General features: G+C 46.6%; 1 protein-coding gene across 7 annotated transcripts in view; it reads left to right on the forward strand.

The window, feature by feature from the left end:
- Window positions 1-19,691, forward strand: part of rchy1 (ring finger and CHY zinc finger domain containing 1) — a 49,710-nt gene that overhangs the window by 11,183 nt on the left and 18,836 nt on the right. For 5 of the 7 annotated variants that reach the window (XM_069925542.1, XM_069925544.1, XM_069925545.1 and 2 more), the window contains 2 exons: window positions 2,266-2,385; window positions 4,574-4,689. In XM_069925542.1, coding sequence (XP_069781643.1) covers window positions 2,266-2,385; window positions 4,574-4,689 — 236 coding nt within the window. The remainder of the gene's footprint in view (window positions 1-2,265; window positions 2,386-4,573; window positions 4,690-19,691) is intronic. The other 2 variants (XM_069925548.1, XM_069925549.1) reach the window with 1 other exon arrangement.

Here is a 19,691-nt window from a genome sequence, read left to right on the forward strand (position 1 = left end):
TTCTCAGTTATTAAGCAATTATAATTTGCATGTGTTTAAACATTTAATGGAATTATAGAATAAAAAAAATGAAATTATAGGTACTCAAAGTAAAATTTTGAGTAAAACTCCTATGTTTCAAAATAAGCTTTTTCTTTTTACACCTAATAATCAAGTTTTGAAGTTGTGGGATCAGAAAGTTATTAAATTAGTGGAAGATTGTTATGAAGCAGAATATTTTATTTAATTCCAAAGAATGAAAGAGAAATATGAAATATCTTCGAATACTCTTTTTTTCTTATTATCAAATTGTTGGATAATTTTGGGTTCCCCAGCAGGTTTCAATATCAAATTTTACTTACTGATGGTGGCAAGAAATGATTTATATCTGAGATGTATGCTTTATTGCAGAATAAAATGCTTAAGTCAGATGTTTATAAATCTAAATTAAAATGGGAAAAAGATCTGTCCATATCTATCTCTCAGGGTGATTGGATGAATCTATGGGAGGATAGTATGGCTAAAATTGTAAATGTAAGGTACAGATTGGTTCATTATAATTTTCTTCATCAATTATATTTAACTCCGGAAAATTTAAGGTAATAGACATTTATTTCTTCAGATTTATGTTTTAGATGTTATAAAGAAGTTGGTTCATTTTTACATTTTACTTGGTTATGTGAGATGGTGAAACCTTTTTGGGGTAGATTTAAGGAACTCTTAGAAGCTATTTTTAAATTGAAAATTTCACTTGATACTTTAGTATTTTTTATTGGGTTATATTAAGAAATTGAGTTTGGAGTTAAAATTAAATAAATTTCAAATAGCTTTTTTGAGATTGGCCTTAGCTGTGGTTAGAAAATTTTTGGCAATTACTTGGAAGAATGAGACTAATTTGAGCATTCAGCAATGGAATTTAGGAATGAAATCTTGTATTCCATTGGAAAAGATAGCATATAATTTATGTAATAATTATTCTTTTATTTGTTAAAACTTGGAGCATGTATTTGGAATGTATGGGGTTGAATTATTAATTTTCTTCCCATTGATGGTGTTGCTCCAGAATGGAGGACCATCGCCTTCCCAAGATCGTGTTCTATGGCGAGCTCTCCACTGGCCACCGAGACAGAGGTGCACCAAAAAAGAGGTGCAAGGACTGCTTAAAGAAATCTCTTGGTACCTGCCGCATTGACCACCGCCAATGGGCTGATATCGCCTCCAACCTTGCATCTTGGCGCCTCACAGTTCAGCGGGCAGCAACCTCCTTTGAAGAAGACCGCAGAGCCCACCTCACTGACAAAAGACAAAGGAGGAAAAACCCAACACCCACCCCAACCAACCAATTTTCCCTTGCAACCGCTACAACCGTGCCTGCCTGTCCCGCATCGGACTTGTCAGTCACCAACGAGCCTGCAGCAGACGTGGACATACCCCTCCATAAATCTTCGTCCGCGAAGCCAAGCCAAAGAAAGAAAGATTTTTATTGTATGATTTATCATGATCAATAAATAATTTTTTTTAAAAAATGGTTCTCTTCTCATTTTAAATATCACTCTCGCAGTTCGCAATGAGGAACAACCCTCTCCTTTCACCCGCTCCTGGCTCTCTCCCTCATTCTGTGTCAGATTGGTGAACAAAATTAAAATGGCTGGAGTTCCAGCTGGCCCCTGTGGGAGGAAATCAAATCTCTGTTTGGCATCATCATCTTAGAGGAGGCTACGCTGTTTGACACAGGTGGTAGATTAGGTTGGATGATGTAAAGTTATCTCATCTGGGAGTCTGTTTATGGTCCAAGATGGAGGTAAGGGGGAAATGTCATGACGATTACAGTGGGAAGTTCCTTGTCAGGTACAAGGATAGCTGAGGATGTGCTTGGACTGGGAGGTCACGGAGAAGTCCCTGCAAAAAGGGGTGGGGAGGTGGGATATGTAGCCCCAAATGGTATCATATCATAGTTGGCAGGTATAAAAATGTGTTGAATGGGGTGAAGCAAGAGAACTCCATTTGTTCTGACTGGCAGGAGGCAGGGTGAAGTGGAAATGTGTTGGATGTGGAAGATCAAAAAAGCTGCAGATTTTAGAAATGAGAAATAAAACCCAAAATGTTTGAAGCCATCAAGCAGTCCCAGTGGAAATTATACTGGACCTTGCACCTAAGGTTGAGAACCCTTTGCCAGAGTTCAACCATCAGTCTTTCCAGTTTCTGTAACAAGTAAAGGTCCTCTTGAATACAGAATGCATTGAGTTTGCAAACACAATTTCTAAAATTTACTCTTTGATCTTTCAGGCACCATGCTGTGGCAAGTTTTACATTTGTCGCCTGTGTCATGACGATGCGGAAAATCATCAACTGGATCGTTTTAAGGTCACTCAAGTTCAGTGTGCAAAGTGTGAAACAGTTCAGAAGGTAGATAACTACTCAGTAATAAGAAAACCGAGTTAATTGTACAGTAATATCATTTTCAATTGGTTGTTGCTTGCAATTTGGCATAGGCAAGCAGCAACTAATGCTCCTGTCTGTAGCCACAGAGACTTAAGTTCAGTCCTGACCTTGGGTGCTGTCTGTAGAGTTTTGCTGCTTGACTGCATGTGCCTTTTCCAGGTGCTCCACATCCCAAAAATGGTTAGTAGATGAATTGACCACTATATTACCCTTATTTGCAAAGGCAATTAAAGGTGTGTTGATGGCATGTATGAGAGAGGACAAGGGTACAGGAAACTAAGGAGCAGAGAACCAATGAAATTATTCCTCAGCATATGCAACAAATGTCTACCTGCAGTGTCATTATAGGTATAAGATCATTGAATTCTCAGCCCTTTGGTCAATAATGTCATTATTAATAGGAAGAGGCTGTACAGTCACTAGTGCTGGCTTTTCTCAGTATAGTAAAACCTTCGGTATTTGGCACCTATGGGGAATTGATAGAAGCCAGATAAGTGTGTTTTCCAGTTGCTTGAGACTTTCCCTTACGCTGCTTAATATACCTGCATTAAGAATAAACAATTTAAAAGACAAAAATAATATACTTACAATGAACAAACTTCACTTGCATGAATATATAAATCTTAAGCAATTCACTTTATTTTCAGACATATTCTTTGAAAACATTTAACTGTCACTGCATCTGCAGGTTTCTCACCCTCCACGGAGCCACCCAATAGACGAACAATAACATTGTAGATAATTAACCCCCTCTCTCCCAAGTTTACAGATAACGCCTCTGACCAGGGTGACTAACCCAACTTAACCCCCTTCTAAATCTAAGCACACATGTATATAATGTGTGTGTAAGTTCAGAAAAGTTCTTTGGTTCACAGTCCAATCTCATTTCTCACTCCTCCAAGTTCACTGGATGCAGGTAATTTTTAGACTGTGCACAGAAAATAACATTTATAAAGTTCACCAGGCCTTGGTGCTTAAAAGTAAATGGTTACTGCTCAGGAAGGTTCTTGTCGGTTTAGAGAGAGATTTGTTGTTCCAGGACATCCACAACTGATTCCTTTTAATCAGCCACTCCAGTGTCTTGCTGATGGAACTTGCCCCCTTAAGGCTTTTCCAGATGATAACCTCTTTCTTTCAGGTCACCACAGAGTTCCTTTTTGTTTAAATTATTCCAAGTTAAACATTAGACAGCCAATCCTCTCCTCTTGCATGAACCACAAGGGCTTTGACCAGGCTGATATAAGCACTTACAACCCGTCTTCTAAATGGGGTTTTCCACAAGCTTGTCCTGTTCCAGTCCCAGTTGCTGTTGCTGGCTGTGACACTGTAGAAGTGATCTGTGGGTGTGTGTCTCTCTCTCACTTTTTCTCTCTGAGAGAAAACCTGTTTGACTCTCTCTGCTTGCAAAACCACATGACCCTCTTAGAACAAGTTCTCTTCCAGACAGAAGGCAGCTCCGACAAACTTTCATCTGTTGCCTTTTTGTAAACAGCAATCCATTAATGAAGTCTCTTGGGCACTTTCCAAAGCTCTTGCAAAGGTTCTGAGGCCCCGATATATCTAGCATGGGGCAGTGCTCCAGTATTTCAAATAAGATCTGTTTTAAAGTGTTTGTATGTAATCTACTCTAACAAACCTTTCCCAATTTATCTCCCCAAAACATATCTATATTAGTATGACTAATCAGAAACACAATCTGTTGAAGAACTATTACAGACTGGAATTATGGTCGGTTGATATAACGGCAAAAGTCGATAGGCGCAATTTAAAAATCAGGATTTGAGAGTGAAATGTGAACAACAGAGAATCGTGTAAATCTCGCAGGAGGTCAGTTAACTGTAATCAAGCGACCAATAGATTTGTGAACATGAAGTCAATTGGGGCTTGATTGAATAAATGAATTTGAGATGCAGGATTAGCCATGTAGTGAAGTAGGCACAATTTTTTCCTATGGTGCCCTCCTTAATAGAAACAAATTGGAAATTAGTTTAATTTTACAAAAGAAACAAAGGACAAAATGTTTATTTTTTACAATCTGCAACATTTTCATTTTTGTAGCAAATAAACTACAATGTGAACTTTGTCATATTGTTGCTTGTCAGTCTGTTGTGAAAGTCAAATAATCTGAACATCAACACATTTTGAACTTCAGGTTCAAAAGAGCTGTGAAAGCTGTAAAACTGTGTTTGGGGAATATTACTGTGACACGTGTCATCTGTTTGACGTGGACAAGAAACAGTACCACTGCCTATCATGCGGCATATGCAGGTGAGAAATGAGGTCCTTTGTAATGCTTATTTCACCCTTACATAAAAGCATGCTCATTGAAGTAATATCAATTTGATGCTGTTTAAATGAGAGTTGGGAGTAGAAAATGCATTGAGAAGTATTTGGTAGTGCAGTCTATTTTAGAATCGTTTACTTATTAAAACTTCTTCAGAAGGGAGCTGAAATTCTTATTGTTTATACTCCAGAAAGAATGGCCTAAAGGGGAGGTGCAAAGAAAAGGATTATATAAACACAAACATTTATGTTGTAAAGTATTACAAGGTTCTCAAGAGAAAATTTTGGGTACTGAGCCACATAAAGGAGATAATTAAAACCTTGGAAGGTTTAAGGAAAAGTACTGGCTTTCACAAGGAGATTGGGGGAAAGGAAAAAAAGCGTACAGGGCTGTGGGGAATTGGAGAAAGGAAGGTCTAATTGAAGAATTATTCTAGGGAGCTAACAAAGACACAATGGGCTGAATGGCCTTGTATTGATATTTTTATTTCAGGGAATGTTAAATGATTAGGACAAAGAAGTGATAAATGACACATTTAAGCTTTCGGAGATTGCAGATAACGTGCATTATGTGTGTGTTTGCGATAATTTACCAAAATTCTCTGGACTCTGGGTAGAAACCACTATTTAAAAAAAGACATAGGCAAAAGGTAGGTAACTGTAGGCCAGTTAGCTTAATGTCTGGTTGGGGAAATGTATAAGGCTATAATTAAGGATGAAATAGAGAGACATTTGGATAGAGATGGTTCTATCAGGAATATGAAGCATATAAGGGGCAGGTCATGTTTGACAAGTGTTCTGAAGTTATTTGAGGATATAATGAGCACAATTTATATAGGGGAACAGGTGGATATTTTCTCCTTGAAATTCTGGATTTGATAAGGTGCTGCATAAAAGATCTGTATAAGATACAGATGCATGAATTTAGGGTCATGTATTATCATGGCTAGAAGATTGGTTAACCAATGAAAAGTGCAGAGTTGGGATAAATGTGTGCTCCTCTGGTTGGCAATCAGCGATGAGAAGTGCTGGGCCCTCAACTGTTGAGATTATAGGGCATTGATTTGGAGGAGAGGATTGAATATAGTGTATCTAAGTTTCCTGATAACACTAAATTGAGTGGAAAAGCAAATGATGCAGAGGGTTAGAGAGATATAAATAGATTAAGTGAGTGGGCAAGGGTCTATTGGATGGATGGTGTTGCGATTGCGTACTTGCGTGTTTTGGAAGAGTGCCGGTTGCCACTAGTGACATATCCAGAGCAATGTAGGAACATAGGAAGTAGGAACAGGAGTAGGCCAAAAATGGCCCATCGAGCCTGCTCCGCCATTCAATAAAATCATAAGATACAGATGCATGAATTTAGGGTCATGTATTATCATGGCTAGAAGATTGGTATGACATAACTTCACCTACCTGCCTTCTCCCCATATCCCCTAATTCCTCTATCATGTAAAAATTTATCTAACCAAATTTTAAATATGTTTAATGAAGCAGCCTCAACCACTTCCCTGGATAGAGAATTCCAAACATTCACTACTCTCTGGGAAAAACTATTTTTCCTCATCTCTGTCATAAATCTACTCCCCCGAATCTTGAAACTGTGTCCTCTCGTTTTAGTTTCCCTGGCCAGCTCAAAAAACCTTCCTACATCTATCCTATCCATACCCTTTATAATCCTATATGTTTCTATAAGATCTCCTCTCATTCTTCTGAACTCGAGCGAATACAAGCCTAGACGATTTAATCTTTCATTATAAGTCAACCCCTTCATCCCAGGGATCAACCTAGTAAACCTCCTCTGGACCGTCTCCAAAGCCAGTATATCCTTCCTCAAATATGGAGACCAGAACTGGACACAGTACTCCAGGTGCGGTCTCACCAGTACCTTATACAATTGCAACATTACCTCCCTACTCCTGAATTCAATTCCTCTAGCGATGAAGGCCAACATTCCATTTGCCTTCTTAATAACCTGCTGCACCTGCAACCTAACTTTTTGCGATTCATGCACAAGCACTCCCAAGTCTCTCTGCACAACAGCATGCTGTAGTTTTTCACCCTTTAAATAATATTCACCCATGGTTCGTGTGCCGTGGCCAAGCAAGCTGGGACGTGGTGCGCACTGCACTCAACCTAAAAGCTCCTTTGCGCAGGCCCGAGGACAGGTCCACGTCCTCCCCCTCCACGTCCTCCCCCTCCACGTCCACCCCCTCCACGTCCTCCCCCTCCACGTCCTCCCCCTCCACGTCCTCCCCCTCCACGTCCTCCCCCTCCACGTCCTCCCCCTCCACGTCCTCCCCCTCCACGTCCTCCCCCTCCACGTCCTCCCCCTCCACGTCCTCCCCCTCCACGTCCTCCCCCTCCACGTCCTCCCCCTCCACGTCCTCCCCCTCCACGTCCTCCCCCTCCACGTCCTCCCCCTCCACGTCCTCCCCCTCCACGTCCTCCCCCTCCACGTCCTCCCCCTCCACGTCCTCCCCCTCCACGTCCTCCCCCTCCACGTCCTCCCCCTCCACGTCCTCCCCCTCCACGTCCTCCCCCTCCACGTCCTCCCCCTCCACGTCCTCCCCCTCCACGTCCTCCCCCTCCACGTCCTCCCCCTCCACGTCCTCCCCCTCCACGTCCTCCCCCTCCACGTCCTCCCCCTCCACGTCCTCCCCCTCCACGTCCTCCCCCTCCACGTCCTCCCCCTCCACGTCCTCCCCCTCCACGTCCTCCCCCTCCACGTCCTCCCCCTCCACGTCCTCCCCCTCCACGTCCTCCCCCTCCACGTCCTCCCCCTCCACGTCCTCCCCCTCCACGTCCTCCCCCTCCACGTCCTCCCCCTCCACGTCCTCCCCCTCCACGTCCTCCCCCTCCACGTCCTCCCCCTCCACGTCCTCCCCCTCCACGTCCTCCCCCTCCACGTCCTCCCCCTCCACGTCCTCCCCCTCCACGTCCTCCCCCTCCACGTCCTCCCCCTCCACGTCCTCCCCCTCCACGTCCTCCCCCTCCACGTCCTCCCCCTCCACGTCCTCCCCCTCCACGTCCTCCCCCTCCACGTCCTCCCCCTCCACGTCCTCCCCCTCCACGTCCTCCCCCTCCACGTCCTCCCCCTCCACGTCCTCCCCCTCCACGTCCTCCCCCTCCACGTCCTCCCCCTCCACGTCCTCCCCCTCCACGTCCTCCCCCTCCACGTCCTCCCCCTCCACGTCCTCCCCCTCCACGTCCTCCCCCTCCACGTCCTCCCCCTCCACGTCCTCCCCCTCCACGTCCTCCCCCTCCACGTCCTCCCCCTCCACGTCCTCCCCCTCCACGTCCTCCCCCTCCACGTCCTCCCCCTCCACGTCCTCCCCCTCCACGTCCTCCCCCTCCACGTCCTCCCCCTCCACGTCCTCCCCCTCCACGTCCTCCCCCTCCACGTCCTCCCCCTCCACGTCCTCCCCCTCCACGTCCTCCCCCTCCACGTCCTCCCCCTCCACGTCCTCCCCCTCCACGTCCTCCCCCTCCACGTCCTCCCCCTCCACGTCCTCCCCCTCCACGTCCTCCCCCTCCACGTCCTCCCCCTCCACGTCCTCCCCCTCCACGTCCTCCCCCTCCACGTCCTCCCCCTCCACGTCCTCCCCCTCCACGTCCTCCCCCTCCACGTCCTCCCCCTCCACGTCCTCCCCCTCCACGTCCTCCCCCTCCACGTCCTCCCCCTCCACGTCCTCCCCCTCCACGTCCTCCCCCTCCACGTCCTCCCCCTCCACGTCCTCCCCCTCCACGTCCTCCCCCTCCACGTCCTCCCCCTCCACGTCCTCCCCCTCCACGTCCTCCCCCTCCACGTCCTCCCCCTCCACGTCCTCCCCCTCCACGTCCTCCCCCTCCACGTCCTCCCCCTCCACGTCCTCCCCCTCCACGTCCTCCCCCTCCACGTCCTCCCCCTCCACGTCCTCCCCCTCCACGTCCTCCCCCTCCACGTCCTCCCCCTCCACGTCCTCCCCCTCCACGTCCTCCCCCTCCACGTCCTCCCCCTCCACGTCCTCCCCCTCCACGTCCTCCCCCTCCACGTCCTCCCCCTCCACGTCCTCCCCCTCCACGTCCTCCCCCTCCACGTCCTCCCCCTCCACGTCCTCCCCCTCCACGTCCTCCCCCTCCACGTCCTCCCCCTCCACGTCCTCCCCCTCCACGTCCTCCCCCTCCACGTCCTCCCCCTCCACGTCCTCCCCCTCCACGTCCTCCCCCTCCACGTCCTCCCCCTCCACGTCCTCCCCCTCCACGTCCTCCCCCTCCACGTCCTCCCCCTCCACGTCCTCCCCCTCCACGTCCTCCCCCTCCACGTCCTCCCCCTCCACGTCCTCCCCCTCCACGTCCTCCCCCTCCACGTCCTCCCCCTCCACGTCCTCCCCCTCCACGTCCTCCCCCTCCACGTCCTCCCCCTCCACGTCCTCCCCCTCCACGTCCTCCCCCTCCACGTCCTCCCCCTCCACGTCCTCCCCCTCCACGTCCTCCCCCTCCACGTCCTCCCCCTCCACGTCCTCCCCCTCCACGTCCTCCCCCTCCACGTCCTCCCCCTCCACGTCCTCCCCCTCCACGTCCTCCCCCTCCACGTCCTCCCCCTCCACGTCCTCCCCCTCCACGTCCTCCCCCTCCACGTCCTCCCCCTCCACGTCCTCCCCCTCCACGTCCTCCCCCTCCACGTCCTCCCCCTCCACGTCCTCCCCCTCCACGTCCTCCCCCTCCACGTCCTCCCCCTCCACGTCCTCCCCCTCCACGTCCTCCCCCTCCACGTCCTCCCCCTCCACGTCCTCCCCCTCCACGTCCTCCCCCTCCACGTCCTCCCCCTCCACGTCCTCCCCCTCCACGTCCTCCCCCTCCACGTCCTCCCCCTCAAAAGATGCTCACAAACTCAAGCTAGCATGCTGGAACATCAGAACCATGCGAGACAAGGCTGACAGCCACCGACCTGAACGTCGGTCTGCCCTCATTGCACATGAACTCCTCAGACTTGACATCGACATAGCCGCTCTCAGTGAAGTCCGCCTGGCAGATGTAGGGAGCCTCCAAGAATGCGGCGCGGGCTACACACTCTACTGGTCTGGCAAGCCTTCGGATGAACGACGCCTATCTGGTGTAGGCTTCATGGTCAAGAGCTTCATTGCCTCCAAACTCGAAAACCTTCCAACAGGCCTCTCAGACCGAATCATGTCCATGCGACTCCCCCTTCAAAACAAGCGTCACATCACCCTCATCAGTGTCTATGCTCCAACCCTCCAGGCGGAACCAGCAGAAAAGGACAAGTTCTACACCGACCTGCGCAACCTCATCCAACGCACCCCTACAGCCGACAAGGTTGTCATCCTGGGCGACTTCAACGCTCGTGTCGGCAAAGACTCAGAAACCTGGCCAGGAATCCTGGGCAAGCATGGCGTCGGCAAGTGCAACGACAATGGGCGCCTCCTGTTGGAGCTCTGCGCAGGACAGCGGCTTGTCATTACAAACACCCTTTTTCAGCAGAGGGACAGCCTTAAGACCACCTGGATGCATCCCCGATCCAAACACTGGCACCTCCTGGACTACATCCTGGTGCGAGAAAGTGACAAACGAGATGTGCTCCACACCAGGGTCATGCCTAGCGCGGAATGCCACACTGACCACCGGCTGGTTCGTTGCAAGCTCAACCTTCACTTCAAGCCAAAGCCCAGGAACAATAAAGCCCCCAGAAAGAGGTTCAATGTTGGAAACCTGCAGTCAGACGAAGCGAGAGTAAACTTCCAGGCAAACCTCAAAGCAAAGCTCGACGATGCAACCCGCCTCACGGACCCGTCCCCTGAAACCCTCTGGGATCAGTTGAAGACTACCATACTGCAATCCACTGAAGAGGTACTGGGCTTCTCCTCCAGGAAAAACAAGGACTGGTTTGACGAAAACAGCCAGGAAATCCAGGAGCTGCTGGCAAAGAAGCGAGCTGCCCACCAGGCTCACCTTACAAAGCCGTCCTGTCCAGAAAAGAAACAAGCCTTCCGTCGCGCATGCAGCCATCTTCAGCGCAAACTCCATGAGATCCAAAATGAGTGGTGGACTAGCCTTGCCAAACGAACCCAGCTCAGCGCGGACATTGGCGACTTCAGGGGTTTCTATGAGGCTCTAAAGGCTGTGTACGGCCCCTCACCCCAAGTCCAAAGCCCGCTGCGCAGCTCAGACGGCAAAGTCCTCCTCAGCGACAAGATCTCCATCCTCAACCGATGGTCAGAACACTTCCAATCTCTTTTCAGTGCCAACCGCTCAGTCCAAAATTCCACCCTGCTCCAGCTCCCTCAACAGCCCCTAAGGCTAGAGCTGGATGAGGTTCTCACCCTGGATGAGACATATAAGGCAATCGAACAACTGAAAAGTGGCAAAGCAGCAGGTATGGATGGAATCCCCCCAGAGGTCTGGAAGGCTGGCGGCAAAACTCTGCATGCCAAACTGCATGAGTTTTTCAAGCTTTGTTGGGACCAAGGAAAACTGCCTCAGGATCTTCATGATGCCACCATCATCACCCTGTACAAAAACAAAGGCGAGAAATCAGACTGCTCAAACTACAGGGGAATCACGTTGCTCTCCATTGCAGGCAAAATCTTCGCTAGGATTCTACTAAATAGAATAATACCTAGTGTCGCCGAGAATATTCTCCCAGAATCACAGTGCGGCTTTCGCGCAAACAGAGGAACTACTGACATGGTCTTTGCCCTCAGACAGCTCCAAGAAAAGTGCAGAGAACAAAACAAAGGACTCTACATCACCTTTGTTGACCTCACCAAAGCCTTCGACACCGTGAGCAGGAAAGGGCTTTGGCAAATACTAGAGCGCATCGGATGTCCCCCAAAGTTCCTCAACATGATTATCCAACTGCACGAAAACCAACAAGGTCGGGTCAGATACAGCAATGAGCTCTCTGAACCCTTCTCCATTAACAATGGCGTGAAGCAAGGTTGTGTTCTCGCACCAACCCTCTTTTCAATCTTCTTCAGCATGATGCTGAACCAAGCCATGAAAGACCCCAACAATGAAGACGCTGTTTACATCCGGTACCGCACGGATGGCAGTCTCTTCAATCTGAGGCGCTTTCAAGCTCACACCAAGACACAAGAGAAACTTGTCCGTGAACTACTCTTTGCAGACGATGCCGCTTTAGTTGCCCATTCAGAGCCAGCTCTCCAGCGCTTGACGTCCTGCTTTGCGGAAACTGCCAAAATGTTTGGCCTGGAAGTCAGCCTGAAGAAAACTGAGGTCCTCCATCAGCCAGCTCCCCACCATGACTACCAGCCCCCCCACATCTCCATCGGGCACACAAAACTCAAAACGGTCAACCAGTTTACCTATCTCGGCTGCACCATTTCATCAGATGCAAGGATCGACAATGAGATAGACAACAGACTCACCAAGGCAAATAGCGCCTTTGGAAGACTACACAAAAGAGTCTGGAAAAACAACCAACTGAAAAACCTCACAAAGATAAGCGTATACAGAGCCGTTGTCATACCCACACTCCTGTTCGGCTCCGAATCATGGGTCCTCTACCGGCACCACCTACGGCTCCTAGAACGCTTCCACCAGCGTTGTCTCCGCTCCATCCTCAACATCCATTGGAGCGCTTTCATCCCTAACGTCGAAGTACTCGAGATGGCAGAGGTCGACAGCATCGAGTCCACGCTGCTGAAGATCCAGCTGCGCTGGATGGGTCACGTCTCCAGAATGGAGGACCATCGCCTTCCCAAGATCGTGTTATATGGCGAGCTCTCCACTGGCCACCGTGACAGAGGTGCACCAAAGAAAAGGTACAAGGACTGCCTAAAGAAATCTCTTGGTGCCTGCCACATTGACCACCGCCAGTGGGCTGATAACGCCTCAAACCGTGCATCTTGGCGCCTCACAGTTTGGCGGGCAGCAACCTCCTTTGAAGAAGACCGCAGAGCCCACCTCACTGACAAAAGGCAAAGGAGGAAAAACCCAACACCCAACCCCAACCAACCAATTTTCCCCTGCAACCGCTGCAACCGTGTCTGCCTGTCCCGCATCGGACTTGTCAGCCACAAACGAGCCTGCAGCTGACGTGGACTTTTTACCCCCTCCATAAATCTTCGTTCGCGAAGCCAAGCCAAAGAAAAAAAAATAATAATATTCAGCTCTTTTATTTTTCTTGCCAAAGTGGATAACCTCACACTTACTAACATTGTACTCCATCTGCCAGACCTTTGCCCACTCATCCAGCTTAACTATATCCCTCTGCAGACTCTCCACATCCTCATTACAATATGCGGGAGTAGTAGCGTGCATGTGTGGGGCAGAACGGGGTGGGGGGGGTGCATACCCTCTGATGTTCTGCATGCATGTGAAGGAGGTGCAGGAGGAGGAGATTAAGAGCATCGCTATCACCCCTGTGGTGGAGAGCCAATGAAAAGGTCAAGGGTTAGGTGGGATGGTGTTTTATGGGATGCAGTGGCTGAGAAGAATAAAGAAGATTGAATCCATATGGAAAAATGAGTATGTTTTAAAAAATGTTTTTTCTATAAATATACATATTAAACTTTTCCAATTTCAAGATATATATATATATATGTATAACTTTTTCTTACACAACAGCACCTTCCCCCACCCCCCCTCCACCCCCTTCTCAGTATAATTCTGTATACCATCATGGCTTATAGTTTTGTTAAAAGTTTTCATTGGGGAGATCACATTTTTATAATAGTAACACCTTTTTAAAAATTTATATTTGGGGCTCGATATAATCCATATACAATCCCCATATTTTTATAAATATGTCATGTATGTTCTTTAGATTATATGTGTTTTTTTTTCTATAGGGATATAACTGTTCATCTCTGTCTTCCATCATGCTATCTGTAGAGGGAGTCTGATTTCCAAGTAATCACAAAACATTTTTTAGCCACAGCTTAAAGCTATTTTAACAAATAAAATTTGAAATTTAGTTAGTTTGTTACTAATTTCAAAAGATAAGGCCATCCCTGTTATCCTTGTTAGTATTTCAATAATATCCTGCCAGACAGGTTTCACCTTCACACATGACCACGCAGCATGTACAAATGTTTCTATTTCTATTCCACATCTAAAACACATCTCTGATATTTCCAATTTTGATTTATATAATTTCTGTGGTGTGAGGTATAATTGGTGTAGAAAATTTATATTGTACTAATCCGTATCTTGCATTTATAATTGACGTTAATGCTATCCAAACAGCAATCAGACTAGCATCTTTCCATTATTGCAACTCCTAAATCTGATTCCCATCTCTCTCTCAATCTCTGTAAACCTGGTTTTGCCCTTTCATTTTGGAGAGCCAAGTACATTATAGATAAAAATTTAGGTGTGTTCCCCAGCCAAATTGTTTGTTCCATCTCATTAATTTCAGGTGGGGCCAAGTTTGGTCCCCATCTTTCTCTTAAGAACGATATAACTGGAGAAAGCAAAAGAATGTCCCATTAGCTACTCCATTCTTATTTCTTAATTGTTCAAAAGACATGAGATTCTTCCATATAACAATTATCCACATATCTTATTCCTTTGTCAGACCATGAATTCAATATTTTGTTACCCAGGTTTATAGGCAGTAGTATGTTCATTTATTTCTTGTCGTATTCTAATCATGTGTATTAATATAGGATGTCCTTTTTTTTGGTTATTGATATAACATTCCACTTATAAATAAAGTCTCTTATTGAATTCAGACCCATTTGAATCAAAGAAAGATGATAAAATTCTTGCTTGTGCAGATAGATAGTATTTAAATTCCAGGAGTCTGTGTCCTCTCAATTTATAATCCCATGTTAACTTTCCCAGTGCAATTCTTTGTTATTCCATAGGAATTGTCTTATACAATTATGTAATAATTTAAAGAAATTTTTAGTTAGAACAATAGGCAACAATTGAAAGAGATACTGTAGTCTTGGCATTAATTTTTATACAATTTACAATTAATGTAATCGGCAGATCTTTCCATTTCTGTAAATCTTTTTCTACTTTTTCTAATTTAGAAGTATAATTAAGCTTGTATAAATTCTGTAAATTATTATCTGTCATTATTCCTAACTATTTGATTCTTCTTCCATTTAAATCTACTACCTTTCTTGTATCTTTCATAATCAAAGTTTTTCAATGGCATTATCTCACTTTTATCTATATTTATTTTATATCCTGATACTCTTCCATATTTTTCTGATATTGTTTGTAATCTTATCAATCATTCAGATGGGTCAAACATCTATAATAGCACATCATCAGCAAATAAACTGATTTTATGTTCTTCCTGTCCAACTTTGAAACCCTTAATATCTAGATCTCTTCTAATCTCTGCCAGAGGCTCAATATCTAGTATGAATAATGCTGGAGATGGGGGACTCCCCTGTCTATTTACTCAAGGGAAAATAGATGACATTAGTTATTATTGTAGTTTGTGGCTTATGATGGAGATTTTATCCAATTTATAACTTTTCTGCCTATACCAAATTTTTCCAACATTTTTTATGAGAAAGACCATTCTCGTCAGTCAAATGCCTTTTCAGCATTCTAAAGAAATAGTTATGTTTTGCCATATGTATTATATTGAATAATCTACCTAGAGTCTTTAAAGAGTGTCTTCCTTAAACAAATCCCACTTGATCTGGATGTATTAATTTTGGTAAATTCTCACCCAATCGGTTGGCTAGTGCCTTTGCTAGAATTTTATACTCTGGATTCAGGAGTGATATTGGTCTGTATGATGAGGTAGATATATTTACTTCTGGTGGATGAAGAATAACACAAGCATCATCTTATAACACTGTTCCAGAGACTCGATGAATTTGGCACTGTAAATGCGATTTTGGTGCTGCTGAACTTATATTTTTGAGACATAAATTTACTAAGCATGCTATCTTGCCAGATGAAACAATAGTACAAGAAATTCGAGATTTTCCACACCCGATGTGTTTGGTAGGTTGAGATGCTTTATAAGGATGATTAATTTCTATCACCTTCCTGCCAAATGCAGCAGCGTCTCTCTTATCCTTTACCGAACAATTTAAGAGATCTGATGTCAGTTTCTTAAAAATCCATTGTGTTTGGGCGATGATGCCATTCGTGCTATCAACATTGCACTTGCGAATGCCGTAATACTTGTATATCAGAAGCCGAACACCTTGCTCTCTTATCACAGATACATCCGTCAGTGCCATGGGAGCATTGTTAGAACAAAGAGTTAGTGGGAAGTTTGAACCTCTGATGTTCTTTTCAGCCAAGCTGTTGTTGGCTCTGGCAAAATACAGTATAGTATGTTCGGGAAAGAATTTCTAACCATCTGTCTCGCAGTGAAGCATTTCCATTTTTGGATGGAAGGTTGCCATTTGACCATTTATACAGACAGTAGTCTCTTACGCATTCCACACTTACAAGTGCACATTTCTCACCACAGGAAATTCGGCACTTGAACTCGTCTTACAATTTTCCTTGAACATATGGCACATCCAAGGGATGGCGAGCATCGTGGTTGACACCTTATCCAGGTGCGACAGAGGCCTTACCATCGATTACACTGTCATGGCTCATGCACAACACACTGATCCCAATCTCATCCGGTACTGCCGGATCAACACTGGTCTCCACCTAAAAGATGCAAGTCTGGAAGGCTTGGGTGAAACACTAGTTTGTGACTTTTCCATAGGGAAACCTAGGCCTTTTGTACCTGCGGCAATGTGGCAAGAGATTTTTGATGCTCTTCATAACCTGTCTCATCCAGGTAGGAGAGCATTGATCAACCTGATTGTGGAATGTTTTATCTGGCCTCACATTAAGCAGAATGTTGGATTATGGGCAAGGACCTTCTTGCTGTGTCAAATGCTCTAAGGTCTTCAGACTCATGAAATCCAGGTTTGGAGATTTTGCTATTCCAGATTCCCATTTTGATCACGTGCACCCGGACTTGGTCAGTTCACTTCTGCCATCCAGAGGATCCCTTATCTGCTTACATGTAAGGACCAGGCTACCAAGTGGCAGGAGGCCATTCCTGTCACTAATATCTCTGAGGAGACTATTGCTTGGGCTTTTGTGGATTGCTCGGTTCTGTCTATTGGTGTTTATGATGGACCAAGGGTCTAATTTCAAGTTGGTGTTGTTCTGAACTCTCACTGATCGTTTGGATACCACCCGCATTTGGACTACGTCCTACCATCCGTGGGCCAAAGGCTTCGTTGAGCATTTCCACCACCAATTGAATGCAGCATTGACAGTGAGTGGTGATGCTCAGGTTTTATACGACACCAAAAATCCTGTCAAATTTCTATAGAGGTATGGTGGAAAGTGTGCTGACTGGCTGAATCATGATCTGGTATGGCAACACCAAAACCCCTGAGGGTAAAGACCTCCAAAAAGTAGTGGACAGAGCCCAGGACATCACAGGCAAAACCCTCCCCACTATTAAGAACATCTACAGGGAATGCTGCCATCGGAGAGCAGCACCAATCATCAAGGATCCACACCAAACTCATTCGGGGATTCATTGAAGGACTTTTACTTGTGCACTTTATTGATTTAAAAAAAAAAAATTCTCTCTGTATTGCACAGTCAGTTTGTTTACATTCATTATCTGTTTGCAGTTCTCTTTTTTTTAACATGTGTATGTGCTGTACAGTTTAATTTTGCGCTACCAATAAATGGAAATTCTGCCTTGCCTGGAGATGAAAGAATCTCAGGGTTGTATATGATGTCATGTATGTACACTGACAATAAATCTGAAATTGGAAATTAATGCATCTCTGTGGAGCGAGCATTTGCCCATGATCCTCTTTGATGTGCACACTGCCGTAAAAGCAGATGTTGGATGTTCAGTGGCAGAAATGGTATATAGCCCCACCCTGGTGCAGCCTGGTGAGTTTGTGAAACCAGCTCAGAGGACATCAAATTGTGTTGACCGTCTTCGGGAAAACATGCAGTTGCTCAGACCAACATCTATGTGACATGCGTCACCCGCAGTGTATGTTTGGATGATTTACAACACTGCATGCATGTGATCCTTTGACATGAAGCTGTTTGCAGACCATTTCAGCCTGTTTACGACAGACATTATGAACACCTGAAAACTTCTGTGATCTGGGAAAGCTGACACGGTCTCCATTGACAGGATGAAGCCAGCATATATCGACAGTCCATTTTCTTTGTCGTTGCCAATGTCGAAGGAATAGCCACACCTCTGACAGTGGGAGCATACACCGCTAACCTTGCAGTACCAGACGAAGTAGGATCGGAATGTCAGGCCTCCAGACAGTTACGTAGTGCAACAGATCCAATCAATCATATCACATAGCTTGGGGGCTGAGAGGTGGGGCTTTCTCGTTTTTGCTTGCATCAGGAGTAGTGCTGATCGCCATTGGTGACATTTGCGGGGTGAAGCACGAGAGTAGTAGCGGGTCGGAATGGGGGGTGTTACACTGTGATAGACCGCGTGCATGTGAAGAGGGCGCAGGAGGAGGAGGAAATTGAGTGTCGTGATAACCCGTGTGACGGAGACCCAATGAAAAGGTCAGGGGGTTTTGCTGGGTAGTGTTTTATGCGATGAAGAAAGGGTAGCAGTGGCTGAGAAGAGTAAAGAAGGCCATCTCCATTTTGTAGTGAAGAACTAATGAGTGTGTTTTGATTATGTATAACTTGTAGCTGCTACAATAGAATCTTTGGCTTGGCTTCGCGGACGAAGATTTATGGAGGGGGTAAAAGTCCACGTCAGCTGCAGGCTCGTTTGTGGCTGACAAGTCCGATGCGGGACAGGCAGACACGGTTGCAGCGGCTGCAGGGGAAAATTGGTTGGTTGGGGTTGGGTGTTGGGTTTTTCCTCCTTTGCCTTTTGTCAGTGAGGTGGGCTCTGCAGTCTTCTTCAAAGGAGGTTGCTGCCCGCCAAACTGTGAGGCGTCAAGATGCACGGTTTGAGGCGATATCAGCCCACTGGCGGTGGTCAATGTGGCAGGCACCAAGAGATTTCTTTAGGCAGTCCTTGTACCTTTTCTTTGGTGCACCTCTGTCACGGTGGCCAGTGGAGAGCTTGCCATATAACACGATCTTGGGAAGGCGATGGTCCTCCATTCTGGAGACGTGACCCATCCAGCGCAGCTGGATCTTCAGCAGCGTGGACTCGATGCTGTCGACCTCCGCCATCTCGAGTACTTCGACGTTAGGGATGTAAGTGCTCCAATGGATGTTGAGGATGGAGCGGAGACAACGCTGGTGGAAACGTTCTAGGAGCCGTAGGTGATGCCGGTAGAGGACCCATGATTCGGAGCCGAACAGGAGTGTGGGTATGACAACGGCTCTGTATATGCTTATCTTTGTGAGGTTTTTCAGTTGGTTGTTTTTCCAGACTCTTTTGTGTAGTCTTCCAAAGGTGCTATTTGCCTTGGTGAGTCTGTTGTCTATCTCATTGTCGATCCTTGCATCTGATGAAATGGTGCAGCCGAGATAGGTAAACTGGTTGACCGTTTTGAGTTTTGTGTGCCCGATGGAGATGTGGGGGGGCTGGTAGTCATGGTGGGGAGCTGGCTGATGGAGGACCTCAGTTTTCTTCAGGCTGACTTCCAGGCCAAACATTTTGGCAGTTTCCGCAAAACAGGACGACAAGCGCTGAAGAGCTGGCTCTGAATGGGCAACTAAAGCGGCATCGTCTGCAAAGAGTAGTTCACGGACAAGTTTCTCTTGTGTCTTGGTGTGAGCTTGCAGGCGCCTCAGATTGAAGAGACTGCCATCCGTGCGGTACCGGATGTAAACAGCGTCTTCATTGTTGGGGTCTTTCATGGCTTGGTTCAGCATCATGCTGAAGAAGATTGAAAAGAGTGATGCCACCATCATCACCCTGTACAAATCAAAGGCGAGAAATCAGACTGCTCAAGCTACAGGGGAATCACGTTGCTCTCCATTGCAGGCAAAATCTTCGCTAGGATTCTACTAAATAGAATAATACCTAGTGTCGCCGAGAATATTCTCCCAGAATCACAGTGCAG

Source organism: Narcine bancroftii, chromosome 3 (assembly GCF_036971445.1).
Source record: "Narcine bancroftii isolate sNarBan1 chromosome 3, sNarBan1.hap1, whole genome shotgun sequence".
NCBI classification, from domain to species: Eukaryota; Metazoa; Chordata; class Chondrichthyes; order Torpediniformes; family Narcinidae; genus Narcine; species Narcine bancroftii.